The 22,038-nt window shown below is 38.6% G+C and overlaps 1 protein-coding gene across 6 annotated transcripts in view; it reads right to left on the bottom strand.

Annotated features, from left to right (window-relative positions):
• Positions 1-22,038, bottom strand: part of LOC128738290 (lysophospholipid acyltransferase 6) — a 111,294-nt gene that overhangs the window by 17,973 nt on the left and 71,283 nt on the right. For 2 of the 6 annotated variants that reach the window (XM_053833310.1, XM_053833308.1), the window contains exon 2: positions 9,228-9,636. The exons of 3 other annotated variants lie outside the window; for them this stretch is intronic. In XM_053833310.1, coding sequence (XP_053689285.1) covers positions 9,228-9,296 — 69 coding nt within the window. In that variant the 5' untranslated portion in view covers positions 9,297-9,636. Of the gene's footprint in view, positions 1-9,227; positions 9,747-22,038 lie in introns of those variants that run through there. One more of the 6 variants, XM_053833309.1, reaches the window with a different exon arrangement.

The raw sequence follows: 22,038 nt of genomic DNA, 5'->3' as shown, positions 1-22,038 counted from the left end.
CAGATATTCCAAAAATAACACAGCTAATAAAGATGTATTAGCAAGTATTAGTAACTGTGAAGTGACGTATTTTAAAGTGATGATGGTAATTAAAATAAGTTTTGCAAGAAACATATTTTGTTATAAAAGTAATTTGCAAGTAACATATTTTGTTATTAAAGCGAAATGTGTCATTCATTGTGGTGGAATCTATATAGCTCATTCATAACTCAATGTGCTACTTGTATCTGAATCTGTTACAAACTTGAATTTGCTTCCTAATTAGTTTATTTTCGATTTGTAACATAATATGTTAAAAATATCAAAATGTGTTATAAAATAGATATAATCTTGTTATGGCCTCTATTCGGGATATTATAACTAACCGCCAGAAAATAGTCTCTCAGTCCAACTCCTATAGTTACCGTTTGCTCGTTTGATCAAGCTTTTACCAACGTGCACTCTCTCCACAATTATGGATCACCCACAATTATGGATCACTTTTGTGTTTCAAGTTAAATAACCCAGTTAAACAAACTGTTTGAAGGTATGAAGCATTTTTGCAACAAAATATACCCTATTAACTAGCTTTTAACAAATAAAACATCCTTTAAATCTCGACATTGATGCTGTTTCAATGAGCGTACAAAGTTTTTATCGAGGATCTATCAAAATGTCTGTCGTTTTTTCAATCAGCATAAGCAGTACGTTCCTCATTCTTAAGGTTGCTATGTGGCATAATCACCAATTTTCGAGCAAAAAATGACTCGTACATAAAGGTCAAGCTAAGTTCTTTACGATTCAGCGAAATATTGGTGGTTGCCAATGATGTTCCTGTAAAAATAAGTAATTTTCCAAGTGATCCATAATAGGGACCAAAACAAGGTAATTTTTCACAATTATGGATCACTCTGATTCCAATGTAATTTTTACAAATTCAAACATTTTAGCACCTATTACAAACATTTTTTAAGCAGAATCAAAAGCTGCATAGAGCTGAGTTTTTGGAAAATGCTGTTTCTGAATTACGCAGGACAGGAAAGCTTCGTAAGGCAGTAAAACGCTATGATGGTACATATGCAACGGTTCATCGCAAAAGTTAGGCGAGTGTTAGCTCTCATGCAACAATCTAAAACGTTAATTTTTTCCTTAACTTTTTAGAGTTTGAATTTACTGGTTCTTCGAGCTTTCGGTCAAATACGCGCGATTTCCTTCTATGTTTATTTTTCATTTTTTCGGTTTATTGTCGCCTGTCCACTGTTTCATACAGAGTCGCATCATAGCAGCAATTAAATTAAACTCTTGCTTCGATTAACTTTTCCGAGATCCACTGTACCTACTTCGTTAATAACAATTCGGAAAAAAGAAAACTTCATCCTATACTATTCTTTTCGGAGCCAACGGTACTGGTGAGCCTAAGACTTGTTTTCCAGGACAAAAAATTAGTCGTGAAAGCGCGAAAAGCATTCCCAAAGGCTGATCGGTAGGTGTCTACGAAGAAGGACGGCAGGCATCTAAAGACAGACCAAAAGCCACACAAGGTCTTTCATATGATTTGAAACATGTTATTTTTATGTTATTACATGATTTGAATAAAGTTCATTGAGAGAATTCGCTGCAAAAAGTGTATTTTTATTTTGATCCATAATATGATGAAAATTGTTTCATAATTGTGACCGCTTCCAAAAGTGATCCATAATTGTGCATTTGATCAGTCATAATATAAGCTTAATTTCCGTGAAAAACTTGCACTAAATGGGTTTAATAACTGAATCAACTGAAAGATTACCTATTTCTGTAACTAAAAACATTTATAAACTGCTTTTAAACAATAGTATGCGCTACAATTGATTGATTTAATATCATACTTCTGCTTAAATGGTCCATAATTGTGAGGGAACTGTGCTTAAGCTTTAATGGAAGGTGCAGAACCAAATTTCCAACGTACAGCAGATCAGTTTTCAAAATGTAATGTATCGAAACTCACGGGAATTAACAGTGTCTATTACTGCGTTCCGCATGAGCACACAGAGTTACAAGCAAACATTCACGATTGTCGTGTATAAATAGCGTCGCAGAATAGTAGTTCAGAAGGAAGTTCAAAAAAGGCGCCAGAGTACTTCAGAGTAATTTACTAAAGTATGCAAGAAAATAAGAAAAAAAGCCCAATCTATGCTAAATTTTCAAATCTGAAAACTGCAAACCACATTCACCGTTGAATAATTACACACTGGTGCAGTCATAAGCCCGCTTAGGGAAAAGCTGAGCTCTGCCATCTAAACCGTTTGCGAAAGTCAGCTCTTCGTGCCTGCCTATCATAGAAATAAAAATTCTTCTGATCGTCTACGCTCGGCTTTACAACAGCAAGTCGAAAATATAAAACTCTGAACAGGAGGCTCTACCTAAGCTATGTACAGAAAACCTAGCGTAATCTTCGTTTTAATGTTCAATCAAAAAAATTTTTGGGCACTAAATTAAAGGCAGCATTTGGAATTCTGCTGGCCAAGCTTGATAAACTTAAGCTAGTTTGACTGGCTTTATTCCTATCTGCGAGACCGCAGCATGACAATAAAACTTTGTGCGTCCCTTTCTTGGTGGTTTTAAAATAACTCGGAAGTACCTCAGGGTAGCGCGTTAGGGTCGCCACTGTTTTCTTTGTTTATAAACAACATTCGTCTTTTTCTAGCAGCATAGAGCCGGGGTGGCTGTGGCCGTATTAAGAATTCCACTCCACCGTACTCGACCCTGGGCAACTCGTCGTCAATTCGCTGAGCGTCTCGACACACGCAAGTCGGTTTCAATCCGGTCTGATTTGTGCGGCGGCGTATACACCTTGATCTTGCGTAGGAAAAAGTAAGACTTCTAGTTAAAATGCGTTGCTGAATCTCCTTACTCGTGTCACCGTGTCGGCGGTGACCAGAGATCCCAAATGTATAAACTTATCAACCACTGCCAGTCCATTGCCGTCGAAGGCGCTCTTGAAGCATATTTTGTTTTTTTTTGTACTAAATACTTGTATTGCTCTTTTTGTTTTTTTGTTCGATTAAAGTTAATATTTTTTGGAACGGTAGTTCTTTTACAGATGACGAAGGGACGGCACTGGTGCGCATCGAGCGAGAAGCCAACCATGCCTATTAACACGCGAAAAAGTATGAGAAACGGAGCATTCAACGCTTACGCCGCACACGCAGACGTTAAAGAAACAGCCGCCGGTGCTGTGTGCAGACATTCTGCTACCCACACACTCGCGCACGCACAGCCTCACATCGTTTTCCTGCATAGCTTTTTCCCGAGTCACAAAATTCGCGGGGAATCAGCTGCCCGAGAGGCTGGTGGCGCACTGGGATACAAATTTTGCTTCTTCTTCTCCATGTTCGCCCTCGATTCTACTCACGGGCGGGAGTACGATCCGTCGTGGGTAATCGGTATCAGCAGAATCGGGCTGCAATGATGAACGACCAGCGACGACAACTGTAGCTGTTAGCTAAACACACAGTCGCAAAAATTCGTTGCAGTGCATGAGGAAATAAGCGCGGGAGTTTTAAAGGGATGCTTATGTCGGCGTGTTCGTAAGAATGACTACGCGTGTGTGAGAAAATTGGACCACACGATTGTGGGCTTCGCAACACTGCGGGACGGTAGAAAAAAGTAATAAAAAAATTTTTATAGTGCAGGAGAAAGCGCGGAAAGGTGAGAAGGGGGGGGAGTATTAGTAGCTACGCTTAACAAAGTAGTCGTTGTGACTCCTACATTTTGTCCAATGTTGGAGGGTGCATGGGTCGAACTCAGAGGTTATAACCGGATTCGAACCCACGTTGGTACTGATGTACCTTTGAACCATAGAGGCGATGGACAAAAGGAGACTGCACAACCCCCTTTATTAAGTGAGCGATGTATCTTCAAGCTCCCCCGTTAGGTGGGTTGAGTTTATTTATAGACACAAATTGTGTCTCTTCCTTGATCTAATGTAATCGAACCACCGAACTGAGAAGTTTAATCTAACTCGTTTTTTCTCACGGGACGATGAAACTATACTACACCGGCACTTGCGGCTGACAAGGCACAGCACATGACGTTGTTCGTCCGTTAGCGTGTCCAAAGGATTCCTCTCTCGGGGCCATTTCGGAGGGAAAGACCGGTCGACACGCTGAAGACAGTCATTTCCGTGGGTGGGCCAAAATACCGGCAAGTCACATTCGGGCAGCATACGATTGGCTACTTGACACTGAGCTTGATAATGTGGATTAGTTGGATTGTTACAGGGCAGTACGCGCAGAGCAAAACGTAAACTTTTTTTGTACTCGATGCGGGCACCAAGCAGCAGAAGCGTACTCTAAGATACTACGCATGACGGCACGACTGATTCCTAAAGTGGAGAATACCAGTTAGTAATTGGCGTCTATATAAACAATAAACATATCCCAGACATCGGATATAAAATCGCTGACACCAGTATATGAAATCATAACACTTTCTCCGAATCAATATCAATCCCGATCACGATGATGTCACCCAGTCGCCCAGTCACCAGCAAGAGTATTTCCAGACATAAACATAAACATCCGTCGTACCACCCAGAAGCAGCATCAGCAGAAAGCCACAACTTTCTAGTTAGTTGTGACGCCTAACTCGCAGATTGAGTAAACGCGTAGAGACAAGATTGTAGAAGAAAGTAATGAAAGAAAGGTGTAACAGAACAGGACAAGGCGTGAAGGAGAAAGGAGTGAAAAATTAGGCAAGGAAAAGATATTGAAGCAACACTTAAACTTCAATGACCCTCCCTTGCCTAGTGTTTCGCTCTTTCCCCTTGACGCCTTTTCCCGTTCTGTTTGGGTACAGTTAACACCTATGTTTCATTACTTTCTTTTACCATCCACTCCGACGACTGTAAAAAACGACTGTTAAAATGAATTATATGTCTAATCTCATTAAAGAACAAGACAAAACACGAGGTTGGTCTAGATGGTGTTTGCTTTGAGTGAAGGTCACTGCTTTACATTTTTTGTAGTAGTCACACCAAATTAATAGATAGATTGTCCTCTTAGAGTGCCACGCAGTCCAAAGCCGACAGTATTACTAGAAAAATTTCCAAGACATCGGCGAACATGACATAAGTGAATCCAAGTAGTTTACGAAAATATTGAAGAGCAATGGTCCGAAAACGCTTCGTTGGGGTACGCCAGAAGGAATAAGGAATGTTATACAGTGAGCGGAGCTCATTGCAACGTATGCTGTTGGAATGTTACTGTCCACTGTCTCCACCTGTCGTTTTGCTACGGCTTTTTAGTATAAAGATTAGTGGTTGTTGATCAATTCCTCATGAAGTCGTGCTAGGTGTCAGAGATGATTGGTGCAACTGCGTTGTATAATGCGCTGTGAATTCATTTTTCTAATGGAAAGTATCCGGCATAAGCAACAAAGTGGCGAGACACCTCATTCAAAGCAAAATGTGGTCATTTCGAGTCAAAGTGAATTGATTTGAATGAATGAATTGAGTAAAGTTTTGATTATTTTGACACATTTTGTACATTGAAATAAATAAAAAAACATTTACTAACCCGAATTGATTACCTTTTTAATAGGCGTCAGACAGCAGCGTTTGATCGTATAGACCGTAAAATAGTGCAGCAATGGCTCATCTTTTACCTATGAGGCTGAGTTTATCAACTGCTCGGATGTTCTAAAACAACATGGAACCTCTCTGGTTTGTATTGTTTCATGGGAAAAACAATGTTCTGCTAGCTTAAGATTAAGCTAGCAGCACAATGTCCGGAAATGGTACTTCCGGTGCAGATAGAGCTGGCCAAGTATGATGACAATTTAATGCTCAATTAATGCTCCACGAAAAACATAGATTCGGTAACTTTGATGGGCATTTTCTATTTCATTTCATGGAAAATGCCCACTGAAAATAATTTTATTTGATGTGACAATGGTTTTAATTTTGTCTATATTTTAATATTATTAGGTAAATGCAAATTAATTTTAAAGTTTGTAATGGCCTTATTTGTCTTATTCTACTTAGTTTTGATATAATGTTTTCAGTTTAATTTTATTTCAATTGAGTCATGATTTTTCCCAATTGCCTTGCAAAATTTTTCCCATTTTTATTTCAGTAATGTGATGATACTTGTTTTTACCTTTGTTATACTATATAACAAAGGTTTAGAAATTGGTCGAAAAACACGAAATTGATCCGAGGCCCGTAGGGCCGAATCACATATACCAATCGATAGAGCTCGACGAACTGAGCAATGTCTGTGTGTGTGTGTGTATGTGTGTATGTGTGTATGTGTGTGTGTGCAGCTCATTTTCTATCGCCTGTTTCTCGAAGATGGCTGAACCGATTTGATCGCTTTTACTTTTGTTTGAAAGGTATTATTGTCTAGTATATCACTATTGAATTGCTTTGCGGTCCGACGTTTCGTTTAAAAGTTATAAGCAAAAATGTGAAAACTACGTGACACGCGTTTCTCCTGAACTACGCAACCAATTTTAACGATCTTAGTACCAAACGAAAGCTCTTGCTGTTACTAAACTTTTTACCAAGTTTTATTGAAAACGGACAAGCAGTTTAAAAGTTAGCCTTAAAAAACCATTTTTGATAAGGTTCAAATAATCGCCTGTTTCTTAGAGATGGCCAAACCGATTTATGCGCTATAAGTTTTATTTGGCAGGTAATATAGCCGGATAGATCACTATTGAATGGTTTTTGGATTGGACGTTTAATTTGAAAGTTATGAGCAATCGTATACACCACACCAAAATTAACAATAATTTATAATGATTTTAACCAAGATAATTTACATAATTTCAATTATTTTAATATCAAACGAGAGGTTTTGACACTACGAATATATATGCAAAATTTCATAAGAATTGGTTTTACCGGTCAAAAGATATCAATCCTCGAACGCTCGCGCCAACTTTTGCAACACAGTTACTCGCGCGCACAATAGCCCAAAACCAAAGAAAACGTACGCACTAGAGTTTTGACTAGGAAAACTTGTTTTTAAGTTTATCGAACCTTCGGAAGAGTTTCTTGAAATTGAATGTTCTATCATCTGGTGCAATTTAAATTTGGAGTAATCCCCCTAAAAGTGAAAAAAAATTTTTTTTCAGTTTCAATATAACACATTGATATGTTCTGCAAAGTTTTAGAGCCTATTATTACAAGAAATTTTGCTGAAGACTGTTACCTGAGATAGAAGCGAAGACAGAGAAATCTTATTTATTGTTTCTGTATTTGTAAAATCAGTTTTTCTATTTTAGCTCTTTTTGTAATTGTTGTATGACTTTTTCATGTGTTACAAAGTTATACAAATAGTAAAAATACACAACTTTGCTGAAAATAGTATACCTCTATGTTTGCTTGTTTAGAAACTGTAGAACTTTGATTATAAAAATACCCTGATTTTAACCCCGAATTACTCGACTACCAACTGACGGATACATTTTAAACATTTTACATTTGCTGATAGTTTTGCTACATACAGACATCATTTTTCCATATGAAGTAACGTGAAAAAAATTCCAGTTTGGGGCCAATAGCGGTACACCCACGGTTGCCAGTATGCCAGATTTTTGCTTGCGCGCCAGACCAACAGACAAAGCTTAAAACCTTCCAGATATTTGGCAATGTGCCAGATTTTCGATCCTCCGTCTTGCAAAAAGGTCATCACTTCTAATTTTGGACAAAATTTTGCATCTACGGTGAGCAAAACGAGCAAGATTTTTTCAGGAAAACGCCTCCCCATCGGACTAATTTACCACCAGATTTTTGCCAGACACTTTTATTCGTGTTCGCCAGATTTTCGGGAAAACCTGGTGGCAACCTTGGGTACACCTCACATGCTGCTTGCTTCGTTTCTGTGCTCTCTGTTTATGCTGACCTATTTTCCTAACAATTTAAAGTATTATTGCATTGAATAATTCAGACATTTTGCTGAACATTTTTTTGAAGAATATACGTTAGTTAAACACCGATTGGTAAATATGGCATTCAAAAACCTACACATGTTATTCAGAATACAACAGCGTGAGTAACCGAAGGTTAATAAAAATTGATGAAATTTTTTCAAGAAAACCTTATTGATGCATAGTTATGCATAGTTCAAAAACCTATAAACTAGACCTTTACTACGCAATGTATATGTTAAAGAATAATATTTCTTCTTACAACTTACTTTTACTTGCACTTACCCACATTAGTAACAACTTACTCAGCAATTTCATGAGAAAAAGAACTATCAAAATTTGTAAGTGCTACTATTTTGTTCAAATTTTGTAAGCTTATTCAATTTCCAAAATTTTTATGTAAACCAACGCTATTCTATCTCAAATAGCAAGTAAGATCGTATAACAAAGGTTCCTTTCACCAATAGGTGAATTAAATCAGGTTTTAGTCTTGTTCTCAGAAAACAAGCCAACTAATTCAACTATTCAACTAAACTAAATCGTCAGGTATAAACTAAACGGACTGGGACAGAGAAAAGTGCCATTCAATCGATGTAAATAATTCGACATCCGATCTGCACCACCCGAATTCCATAATGTATGACATTCAATTTTATCAGCAGATAGGGTAGTGTGTCACACACGCGTGCCAGGGCACACCAGCGCTAGGTGGCTCTACGCAAACTCATTACCATTTTATACCAAACCAACCAGTTTATTTTTTCCAATGCAGTGCGAGCTGCCTGCTGGAGCGTTAAGCGGTATGTATCTCACACGCATAAAGCAAAGGATATGAATAATTCACGCCGCTCATGTGGTCATATTCATCTTCGGAAACAGGCCGTGACAAGTGAGCCTCACTATGTTTAGGTAGGTACTTTGACTGAGGTTTTTAAATTTCCCAGCAAGTCAACACGTAGGCTCGGTTTTGGTTTCGATCCAGAGAGGCAAACATCATCAATTTTAGATTTCTTGCAGTCTTTTCGGAATTCTCTACCTTTTTTTGTCGTTCGATAAATTATGTTTTCTTATTTTGTTCACTGCGTGAATACAAAATAGCACCGGGAAGGTGTTTAGATTATGTAATATAGATTGAAAAACCAGCAAGTGGGTAGACGGGAAGTGTTTTCCCCAGTTTGCTTCTGCTTGGATAGCATTGAATTATCAGATGAACAACCCCTTTTTCAGTATTGAAAGGAAGCAATGAATTTACAATCTAATCGCGTTAGTTAGATTACAAAGGGCATTGGATGTGGATGAAGACGCACAGTTGTTAGTTAATGCTCACTTACATATTTGATCAATCCGGTGTCGACCAGTACGTTGCGTACTTTCTCCTGGATTCCCAGTAGCAGTTCCATTCTTCACAGGTAATGGTCCGTCAACAGACGATACTCTCTACCTACGCTACGTACGGTGGTGTTGTGTGTGAACAATAACAAAAACCGGCTTGGTACTTCACTCGCGTGACTGCATTCGATGGAAACAACATACAGCACTTTTCAGCGGAATCCGGTACGACGAAAAATCAGTTCCACCTCATTACGCACGCACAAACAATTTATTGAAGCACACTTATCGGCGGGGAAAAATAGTACCGCACCGTATCGCAACACTACAGTAAATACATTGATTAGCGCACCGTCAGCTTCGTTTACAATGGCACAATTCGTCGCCGTCGACGTCGTCGTCGCGGTTGTCCTGCGATAGCGATAGCGTGTTTCAGACGCGAAAAATATGGTGCGGGCGGAAAATCAGTTGTGACAGATCAATTTCAAGTGCTTTCTGATTTTGAATGGTTTGTTGCGCACTGTTTGGTCGAATCAATGATTCGTTTTTTTGACGGCTTTTTGTCCACAAGCCACTAGATTGCTTTGATCGTAAATTTTGGGAGCAAACTTTTCACATATTGTTCAAAAACGTTTCAAAAGTGTATTAAATTTAGGAAAGTTATGAATAGGATTGTTTGTGTGTCAGAATTTCTTTTCTTTGAACTGAAACAGACCAGTCTTCTTAATAGCTAAACTCCAACTGACTAACGTAACTTTCTATTTTTATCACTTCTTTTCACTTTACGCTTTTTTGCCCTTATTCTATATTTTATCAACTTTCTGCTTACCTGATAAGAGCGCTGAGACGAACCGATCATAAAACACGTCTCGTCATGTTTATGGATCTACCTGCCATAAGAAGTCGTATCGAAATCAATCTAACTAATCTTATTTCAACAGTATATTCAGCAATATTGAATTTTTAGCATCTTATTATAAATTTACAATTTTTCTGGTCTTTTAGTAGAAACTTGCTAGTAAATTTAATATAATAATCTAGTGAAACTTATTATTTGCGCCCAAAAACTTGATAACAGTTTTTTGTTACTGCTTGGTTATAACATATGATTATGACCTATTGCTCGAATGATCCCTTTAGTTTTCTCCACAAGCGAACGTTTGTTTTGTTTCACCGCTACAGGTAAGCATCGCTTGTTGTGTCTCTCCGTTGAGTTTATTTCAGCTGCGTTTGTCTTCTGTTGCAAATACATCTCGCTTAGAAAGCTATGGAGAAACAAAAGTGTGTTGAATGCAAAGATGCTATCAACGATCTTGAACCGCGATGCGTTGTGGTTTTTGTGAAGCACATTAACCAAGCGTGTTTCGAAATTTAGGTCCCGTGGTTCAAAAGATGCCTCCAATCAGGACAAGGTGGTAGAAAAGAGCTGTACGGCCACGGCATTCATTCCTACATTGCACTGTGGTCCAGAAAGCCAAATTAAGTGGAAAAAATTGTTTACTCAGTAGTCGTTGATTTTAGACTATTTACGTCTTAGCAACAAAATCTTGATTTAGGATGCCGCTTTTTTTGGCATGAGCTATTTTAGGGTGACCCTTAAATTAACCAAGATCCAGAAATTATCTTCACAACGAAACAAGATAGAGCGATATTCACTTCAGCAATTTTATAGCTTGATGTATTTTGAGTAATATTGTAGAAGACGAAATCCTTCTATCTCGAACCGTTTCCATATTAGAGCGATTTTCCTGAGTCAAGTTAGGGTGACCCTGCTATTTTGCGATTTTTCTCCATAACTTTTTTATTTTGCCTTTCTCGCAGAATTAAAATCGGTTAATTGCGTTTAAAAGATCGTGATTTTTTGTGTATAATATCAAAAAATTGGATAGTGGATTTTTGTCTATCTCAAATAAATTAACTTTGAATATATGTGGTTTTAACATATTTAAGTATATAAAAGTAAACGAGTTGCGCTATAACTCCGGAAGGCCTTGACTGTTCTTCAGCAAACTTGGCGTACATGTTTCTTGATACAAGTGAATCAGCGCAGGAGGTTGACAAAAAGGGGGTGGTCTCTAAAAAGGGGGGGGGGGGTGGGGGAGGTCCAAATAAGTAAAAGAGGCTGCGATCATCTTGCATTAAGGGGCGAACCAGCCACAGGCTGAAAACCTCTCAAATATAGAATAATAATAATAATAATAATATCTTGCATTTGGTCTGTTAGAAGTTGTACAAGTGACTGGGAGATAAGATGAAGAGCGTGTGAAAAGATGGGAGGGTCACAACTACGGAAGTAGAACAATATAAGGAAGGCTTTGTGTCTCTTTCATTATCTTCGGAGAGACGTACAAGTTGCTGTAGACAAAAGGGCCGCTGACCGAGGAGAGCTAATCAAGGGGAGGAGTAGATATGTCTAAATGAGGTCTTTGTTTTTTGTATTATGAGAATTTCCAAACTGAAACGTAGTGTTGTGAAGCCCGCATTCGCGTGGTCCAATTTTGTCTCACGATTTTCTTCTAACGAACACATATGCATGAGCATTTCTTTCAGATTTCTTTTCTGATATTCTCATACACTGCGACAAGTTTTAGTTATCACCTCCAGTTGGCCTCGAGGTATGATGCTGGTCTAATAAGCCAGTCGTCATATGTTCGAATCCCGGCTGGGAGAGGCTGTTAGAGTCAATAGGATCGTAGCAACTGGCCCTGCAATTGTCCTGCACTCTAACAGCTGGTTGCAAAGTCTGTCGTATAAAAAAACAGAAGGTCAAGTTTCGATAACGGAATGTAGCACCTAGGCTTTGCAATGCTTTGCTATTTAGTTATCAGCCACGTTCGTTGCTTACGCTCGTCATTGTAACCCAGCAGTTGATACCTATCATCGCTCGCGGCCCGCACACTTACCCGCGTGTGTAAGCGAGTGTGTAAAATGAGAACAAAAGTTAAATCTGTATCCATACATCCAAGTGTGCCGCTCGTGCTAACGACTTATGGACAGCTCGTGAGCTTTGGATTCGCGGGCGGGATGTGTAGAAAGTTGATATGAGGCTGTACACTCGCGAGTGTGTAGGTAGCAGAATGTATGCACACAGTGCCAGCAGTAGTTTCGCGTAGGCTTGCGTCAGTGGAGTAAGCTTTGAATGCTATGCTTTTCACACTCGCTCGCCTGAGATTTTCAATCTTATCGAAAACAGATGTACAAGTGGCTGAAAGACAAAAAATGGTGGCCTCTGATGAAAGGGGACGTGCGAATCACGGAAATCCCCGTCGCGGGTAGAAAACTATTTAAACTTCTCATTCGGTAGTTCCACTCCATGATACTATGAAACACATATGATTTCATTACTTTGTCTACCATTCCCTCTGTTTATTGGATAGTCTACCGTTTTTAATGTCTAACCTCAGTATGAAGTTTAAGTCAACAAATATGAGGTTAAGTTTATACATTCTCTTTTAGATTTGAACCACTCACACAACTTATAACGGTTTAAATGCAAGATAATTACAGCCACTTTTACCTATTTGTACATCCCCCTCCTCTTTTTAGCGACCACCCCGCTTTTGTCAACACCCTGTGCTGATTTACTTATGTCAAGAAACATGTACGCCAAGTTTAATCAAGAACAGTCAAGGCCTTGCGCAACTCGTTTACTTTACACTTAAATATGTTAAAACCACACATATTCAAAGTTGATTTATTTGAGATAGACAAAAATCCACTCTCCAATTTTTTGATATTATGCACAAAAAATCACGATCTTTCAAACGCAATCAACCGATTTTAATTCTGCTTGCACCTTTCTGAGATACTAACATTTGAAAACGGCCTATTTTGATCATAAAAATTAATATAAGTGTAGAAGTAAAGTAGATAGCCAATTTCTTTTTTCACCAAAAGTTGCGTCTTATTGAGCCTCAAAAGTCATCTGAGGAAGTGTTTTGCGAGAAAGGCAAAATAAAAAAGTTATGGAGAAAAATCGCAAAATAGCAGGGTTACCCTAACTTGACTCAAGAAAATCGCTCTAATATGGAAACGGTTCGAGATAGAAGGATTTCGTCTTCTGCAATATTACTCAAAATACTTCAAGCTATAAAATTATTGAAGTAAATATCGCTCTATCTTGTTTCGTTTTGAAGATAATTTTTGGATCTTGGTTAATTTAAGGGTCACCCTAAAATAGCTCATGCCAAAAAAAGCGGCATCCTAAATCAAGATTTTGTTGCAAAGACGTAAATAGTCTAAAGTCAACGACTACTGAGTAAACAATTTTTTCCACCTAATTTGGCTTTCTGGACCATAGTGCATTGTGCCGACAATAAACAAACGCTGCCAGTAGAAGCAAATCCCATTGATTTGCTGTTGCAACAAGTTCAACTGCTGTCCAGTTCGGCGTAACTCTACGTCAAAGCAATGAGCCTCAAGTAAGCCTATCTGGCCAAAGCCGTAATTGCGCCTGGTGTGTCGATTGTAGTGCCAAAAATATCGATCCTATTTAGGAGATCGTGTGGTGCTTCTCTTTCACGTTGGCTCAAAAACAATAATGGAGTACTTCAGGGTTGTACCTTAGGGCCACTGTTGTTTTCTTTGTTATATGAAGGACACATCCCGTCTGGGCAAACGGAAAGGTTTTTTATCGTTTGCTCTACTGTACCCATTTATTTATCACACGACAAAAAAGTTTTAGGCTGGTTAAATAAGTTTCACGACGTATGTTGGGGAGAATCGGGACCTTTTGTGATTTCCTGACATTATAAACTCCATAGCGTTCAACTCAACTGCTGATTTTTTCGTTTTACTGTTATTGACTTTTTTGCGGTCAAACGTAAACTCTATTTTGATTAAAGCAGAGGAGCGTTTGGTGCGAAAAATGTTAGACTGAATACTGGGAAAGTTTCGATCTGCGGCCAAAAATATTGGGTTAGTTTGTGGCAGTGAGACTCCAACCCACCATTTCTCGATTAGTACTCGAGTGCTTTACGCATTCAAACTACACACAAGTCGCTTTTTACGCGAAAGATACGTCCCGCGTAAATCAAAACCGCGTATATTCCGAAATTCGCGTTAAAAAAATTGCGTAAATTCCGAAATTCGCGTAAAAAAAACCGCGTAAATTCCGAAAATCGCGTAAAAAAACACGTGAATTCCGAAATTCACGTAAAAAAAACCGCATAAATTCCGAAAATCGCGTAAAAAAACCGCGTAAATTCCGAAAATCGCGTAAAAAACACGTAAATTCAGAAATTCACGTAAAAAAACCGCATAAATTCCGAAAATCGCGTAAAAAAACGCGTAAATTCTGAAATTTGCGTAAAAAAACCGTGTAAATTCCGAAATTCACGTAAAAATAGTCGCGTAAAAAGCGACTTCAGTGTATACCACTCCACTAATTAATACATGGGTGTGGTATAGTTTAAATGCGTAAAGCACTCGAGTGCTAATCGAGAAATTGTGGGTTGGAGTCCCACTGCCACAAATTAACGCAATATTTTTAGCCGTAGATCGAAAATTCCCCAGCATTCAGTCTAACATTTTTTGCACCAAATGCTCCTCTGCTTTAATCAACTGCTGATGTTTTTTAAATGAATTGGTGCTATTCGAATTGACTCCCCGGCCTTTGAGTTAGTTTCAATCGGCTTAATTAGACTTTACTATGTATTTAGACTGAATTGGGCAAAATTCTTGCGTTTCGCACAATATGGAGTGGATGTGATTTAATTCTTCTGATGGTTTGTTTGACAACATTTGGAAGCGATTTGAGTCCATTTAACGGATGGCAAATGAGTTTCTATACTGTTTAATTACAACTTTTTTCACAGTTTTTGGGCACGACAGGGCAAAATGGACCTTTCCCGGTGGACTGCACAAGATGGAACTATCACTAATCGATTTCTTGCATTTTTATACAGAAGTAGGTATCTTTTAGGGGTATGAAAATGGGAAAAGCGCCCAGCATAGCTATGGCCTTCTTAAGCCCCTACCTAGCGCCTCCACGTGGCCATACCTGAAAATAGTCCAATTTGTATAATTGAGTAGTCCAGCTTGGAGGTGCGTGGTCGTGTAGCTTACAACCATAGTTTTAGGTAACCATTGAACCGTATGACTTTATTTTCAAGTAATATTTTTGCTAGTTAGAGTCTTAAGTTATTTTCAGAGCGAAAGCAGGCACTATATCCTTGGCCAATTGCAGCCTGGTTTCTGGTCTACATGTCATAAGTTCATCCCCGAGGACCTTTTTTATTGTTTAATGTGGTTTTAACCAATTGGTCCCCGAGAACCTGAAGTATTGCTTTATTAGCAAAGATACTCCCAACAACTGTAAATATGTTATATAGGAAAGATTTGGTACGTGAGGTCCATGCTTTCTTGCCTCTTTTTAATTTAGGAGTTGAATATAATTTGGTATTATTAGAGTAGGGCGGGGCATAAGTGCGATGTTTGAAGTTGTCATCAATTTTCTTGAGATATAAAGAAGTACAACAACAAAATATATTTTATACTGATGCAGTAACTCAATGTCTTCACATTCAATTATAAATCGTCTGGAATAACAGTGTTATGCAAAATAAATTTTTCATTCTTCTGATCAAGTGCCAATTCGCACTTTTACCCCACTAGCGGGGCAAGAGTGCGATTACCGCGGGGCAAAAGTGCGTAGCTCGATTCCATGAAATTAGCACAGCAGTAGCTAACAAAACCATATTATCTTCAATCTGCGTTATGTTTCGGTAAGGAATATTCTCAATTGGCACCTTCCCCATTTTGCGCTGGTGTAGCCCCTGTCCGATCGAAACTATTCCAAACGTTTGTTTTTTGTTTCATCAGCGGAAAAACATTGTTTTCCTTCGGCCAACATCTGTAGAGCATGCAGTTTTCTGCAGATCTTAGCTATACATTTTTGCCTCGTCCATGAATCGCACTTTTGCCCCGCTAGGCGCTTGACGGGGTTTGCTTAAATTGTGGAAAAGCGAAATATATTTTGTAAATTCTTTTCACCTTATTTTCAAACGCTGCTACAAATTTTCAACAAGTAATATCCTCCTGTTGACATCGTATTTGTCGTATAACTATGCTTCGTAAGCATTCAAAGTTTACGTTAGATTCAAGCTGTCAAAGTAGTCACCCATCCATGCCAATGTAGTCAATTCACTCGGAATCTGCACGGATAAAGCATCGAATCGCACTTTTACCCGCATCGCACTTTTACCCCTCCTTACTCTACTGGTTCCACTTGATTCGTTAGAATTACCACTGTGACACATGCTGCGCAGTTGGCCTGACCGTCGTTTTATTAAAGGTGTAGGAGCGTTTGGTGAGGAAGAATGGTAAACTGGATGATATTGCGAAACTACGATGTGAGACCAAAAATATATTGCGTAGTTCAATTACTGAGTGGGACTCTAACCCACACTCTTTCGGTTTGCGCCCAAATGTTTTGACAATTAAACTATCAGTACACGAAACCCTATATCAGATAATCTCACATCTAGTTTCGATCATTCCAGTCTAACCATTCGTACGCGCACACCAAACGCTCCATCCGCAGACAGAAATTATTTTTATATGATTGCCCTTTCTGCTTCTACCACTGAGAAGATAGACTATTATCTACAGCATTATGGTAGCAGCTTTAACAAAAAAATTGTATACGTTGGACCGCGACAGAGTCAAAGATAAGTCAAACAGAAAAAAATCAGAGGGGTTGTGTACAAGACACGACCGCATATATAGGTGACGCAGGACTACGTAAGTCTCTTTGTAGTGATAGTAGCATGTATTCATGCTTGTAATCATTCGATTCGTCATGTATACATATATACATGCTACACGCGTTGTATGTAACGTTTATCAAAGTAGTAACATTGCATACGTTCAATTCTCAAAAGATTGTACATTTGAAAACAATTTAACAAAATCAAGAACACAAACTATTGCTTTCCTGCTACCTTACTGAAATTAAAGATTGTTTTTATTACTCATGGTTCCTCACGTTGAAGGGATTTTACCAATTCAATCCTATTTTATCAACAGCACATCTTTTCAATACACTTCTAATGAAACGGTAAGCATGCGTATTCACGGGAAACTAGCAGTCATTGACTTTTCGTCGGAAAGCCCAATTTCGGAAGTAGCTTTTCGGCCCAAAAGCGGGATTGTGTTTATAAAAATGTATATACTGCATTCTTCTTGCCAATCTGAACACAGCGAATGTATTTTCATAAACTGAATTGTTGTTTCAAACAAAAAACTGCTTTTGAAATTGGCAGAATCGATGATGACTAATTTCACCTTCATACAGAGTCATATTATAACCGAACACTACAGCTGTAGCACATTTTTCCAACACAGATATCAAATTCGCCGAGGTTTAATCGTCTCGCAGTAAAGAATTTGCGATCTGTTGGGACAACGAACTTGTGTCATTTTTTCTGGCACACTTCCGTAACACAGACATCAAATTGGAATAGGTTTAATCGCATTCGTAAGAAATCTGTTGGCACGAGGGGCCTTTGTTACTCTCTCTGGCGTACTTCCCAAGCAAGGACATCAAAATGGTCTAGTTGAACCGCGGTGTTAAGAAATCTTGTTGAAATGAGGGAGCTTGGTCACTTGGTTTGGCTTACTTCCCAAGCACAGATATTAAATTGGTATAGGTTTTGATCATCGTAAAGAATCTTCCAACCAATCACGAAGCGAGAATTCTGGTAAAACATAGGTTCATTATTTTCAATTTTTCAATAGTTCAACATCAAGAATCCATACTTCATTTGGGTCAATTGTTAGAAGATTTTCCGATTGATTGGTGTAAGAATATTGAAAATCGATCGGAAAACCGCTGAGCTATTAGCGCTCAAAACCTTTCATTTTTCGTGACGCTCGCATTTTTCGATTTTTTGGAATGACACCCTATCTCAAAACTTGCCGTAAGACGTAGTCCTACGTCAAAAACTGAATCCCATAAATCTGACTGCCAAAAATCGGATAAAAACTCATCACCTCGCAATGGAATTGATATTGATTGTTATTGAAAAGGAATCAAAGACTGTCGTCGTGTCAACTTCTCTTCTCGGAAGCACAATGCCGAATGCAATGTGTGTAATTTTTGAATTCTGATAATACAATAATCAAAGAAGTGGTTTTCTCTGTTGATTGAAGTTTTTGGAGCGTCTTAGTTGAATACGAATCCTGGAAATTAAATAAAAAGAAAACGTATCCAATTTAATTCTACTATGTTCGAAAACAGACACTGAGGAAACCTGCAAGTCGTAGGCGAAATACGTATCTGTCAAGAATAAAATATACATAGTGGAATTGAATTGAACAAGTTTTATTTTTGTATAATTTCCAGGTTTTCTCTGTGCAAATTTAGCTTCACCCCATGGCAGCGTGAGACGCAATTACGAGCTTGGCCAGGTTTTTTATGAAATTTAATATAACACAAAATAATTCCCTTTTTCTGGAAAGTAAGGAGCGAAGAATGGTGTACTGAGCAAAATGGAAAAATTTCGATATTTAGGTCAAAAATATATTGGGTCGTACAATGCCAGGTGCGACTCGCAATCACGCTCTTTCGTTTGTCGGACGACTGTTTTACTGAACTTGCCGCAACGATGTCCGGCAACAAACTGCCGCACCGAACGAAGAGCCATCATAAAAAAATAATTATCGTCGCAGAGACGAGTGTGTGGTGCGTGTGTGGATTAATAGAAACATTGCGAGAATAAACAAAAATTATATATTAGACAATTTAATACTCCTTATATAAGGCAGTAGTTTATTCAGTAAAACATTCGGGTACCAACCAAAAGAGTGTGGGTGCGAGCCACACCTGCCACTGAACGATCCAATATATGTTTGGCCTATATATCGAAATTTGCCAGTTCATCCAATTTCTTCATTCTTCGCACCAGACACTTTCTCACTTTCCAAAAAATAGTCTACGTTTGATCGCGTACAGAGCCAAAGACAAAAAAGTGACCTTGGAGTCATTTTGGAGTAATTTTAAGTAACATTTTTAGCCGTACATCAAGTCCAATTTCATGTTCCTTTTCAAATTCCTTTTTAAATTCAATTATAAATCCAATTTCAATCCCTTTTCATGTATAATTTCAACTACAATCAAGTCCATATTACGTCCAATGCGTAGTTTTTTCTCAAGTTCAATTTTGAGTCCTATTTCAAGTTCCATTAAAAGTAAAATTTCTATTTAAATTTAAAGTCAAAAGCAAAGCCTAGATGCTATATTCGGCTATCGAAACATGACCAACTGTTTTTATACGATAGACTTCGCAGCAGTTGTGGAGTACAGGACAATCCTATTGACTCTAACAGCCTTTCCAAGCCGAGTTACTTCAATTTTAAATTGAATGTGAAACCTATTTCCGACTTCAACTCTAAATTCAATTTTAGGTCCAATTTCAGGCTCAGTTTTCAGTAAAATTTAAAGTTTAATTTAAAATCCAATCTAAAATCTAATACTATAAGCGCCTTATTTCGTCTGTAACCAGAAACCAGGCAAACTCTGACACGGCGCCATATGGTCATATATTCCGGTTATCTCCGTTATAGTGAATCTAGATTATCACAGAAAAAAAAATTTTTTTTCGTCAAAGTTATAGCAAATTAGGTTGAGTACCACCGATTCGCTCTCAATTAGACGCGAGGCGATGCACGCGAGGCGATGCACGCGGGCTACTGCTAGTATCAAAAAAGAAACTTTCAATTTAAAATCAATATTTGAAGAAAGTCGCAGCTTCGCTATCATCAGTGATTTGTCTGAAGATTTCATTACCGAGTTATAAGTAACCTAGGGATCTTATAACAGGATTCTCTGTGTATTAGGTAATTAGAGAATTCGGCACCAACTTTTCAAAAGGGGCCAATCTGCCAAATGGAAATGAACCGAATGAGGGTTGTTTTCTGCTGGAGTTGCATAGGGAAAGAAACCCTCACTCGGTTTGTTTACATTTTGCAGATTGACCTTTTTTGAAAAGTTGGTGCCGAATTGTTTCTTTTTGTTGGAGAGTGGCTCAGCGATAACACTTGGAAATGCAAAGTAATAAGTTGCGTGAGGTAATTACATTAGTATTAATAGAAAATATTTTTCAATTCGAGGCAACTTCTATAAACAAACCGTAAAACACACATGGGAAACCACCATTATGTAAATTCGTCATGGAAAACATACAAATTAAATTAAAAGACAAGAATCTTCTATCCATTTGCTGATTAAGGTATGTGATTGCCTCTGGGTATGTGTACGCATCTTTGAGATACTCTCGAGTCCCTTCGAGACGCGGCGAGGGTTGAGACAAGGTGATGGTTTATCCTGCATGCTGTTCAACATCGCTCTTGAGGTGGTGGTCCAACGAGCGGGCATCGAAACGAGAGGCACGATTTTTATCAAGGGTAGCCAACTTCTAGGCTTTGCAGATGGCTTCGATATCATAGCCAGGAACTTTGCGACGGCGGAGGCAATCTACGCCAGACTGAAAGCGGAGTTTAGGAGAATTGGGCTAAAAATAAATGCGACCAAATACACGAAAGGAAGAAGCTCAAAGGAAACAAACGCGTGTCTCTCACAGACGGTAACCGTTGACAGCGACGAACTAGAAGTGGTAGGGGAGTTCGACAACAACACTAGTAAGGAGATCCAGCGGCGCATCCAAGCGGGAAATCGGAGCTACTTTGCCCTTCGCAAGCATACGCCGCCGCACGAAGCTAACAATGTACAAAACACTTATTAGACCGGTAGTTATTTATGGACTTGAAGCCGTGACGCTGCTCACGGAGGACATACGCGCCCTTGCCGTGCTCGAGCGGAAAGTACTGCGAACGATATTTGGCGGAGTACAAACTGAAAGTGGAGAGTGGCGGAGGCGTATGAGTCACGAGCTACAGGCACTGCTTGGGGAGACTCCCATCGTACATCTAGCGAAAGTTAGTAGGCTACGGTGGGCCGGACACGTCGTAAGGATGCCGGACGACAGTGCGACGAAAATAGTCCTCTTCAACAACCCCACCGGCACCAGGAACAGGGGGGCCCAACGTGCACGATGGCTCGACCAGGTCGAAACCGATTTGCGACTTCTGAGACGACTAGGAAATTGGCGACGAGTGGCCTAAGACCGAGTTGAATGGAGACGAGTGCTTGAAACAACTATTTTATCAAATAATTAGAAAAGTAACTAAATGTTTGTTTTATATCTTCATTCTAAAACACGTACCAAGAGAAATAGGAAAGCAAACGGAATATTTTATTTCATACTCTTGCGAATGAAAATAAATTACTTAATGCATTTTGTACCTGTTCGCAGTTATAGCTACTACCAAGTCTAAAACCATTCGGTGCTGACTTCTTGCAGTCGAAAACGTATATTTTATTTCAGTGACAATTCAATAAACAAACCGAATGGCAGGAAGATAGTAATAAATATTCCAGTGTTTCACCTTGGCATTTTTTTACAATTCGATTCTCCTGTACAGTAAAGTTTGCCTTCTGTGGTCTTTAAGTGCAAAGTACCTTTGTCCTTCGCTTGTTTCTTAACTTTCCGTTTTTAATTTCTTCGTCTACCAAAAAATTTATTACAGTCCTTTTTTATAAGATTATCTATTTCGTTCTAAATGGTCAACCTAACTGCCCAACAACGGTTAAAAATGATTTATAGCTATTTTAACCCAAGTTCTAGAAAATACTTTAAATGATGATAGCTCCTAATAAAATATTAATCAGACACCTTACGACCCAAAGGGGTTTATTTAAACGATCCCCATAAGTTGGATACAAATAGCTCGAATGCACTATCCAGCTTTAAC

This window comes from Sabethes cyaneus, chromosome 2 (genome assembly GCF_943734655.1).
Source record: "Sabethes cyaneus chromosome 2, idSabCyanKW18_F2, whole genome shotgun sequence".
Taxonomy (NCBI): domain Eukaryota; kingdom Metazoa; phylum Arthropoda; class Insecta; order Diptera; family Culicidae; genus Sabethes; species Sabethes cyaneus.
The sequence above is the reverse complement of the archived record's forward strand: the minus strand, read 5'-3'. Positions and strand labels throughout refer to the sequence as shown.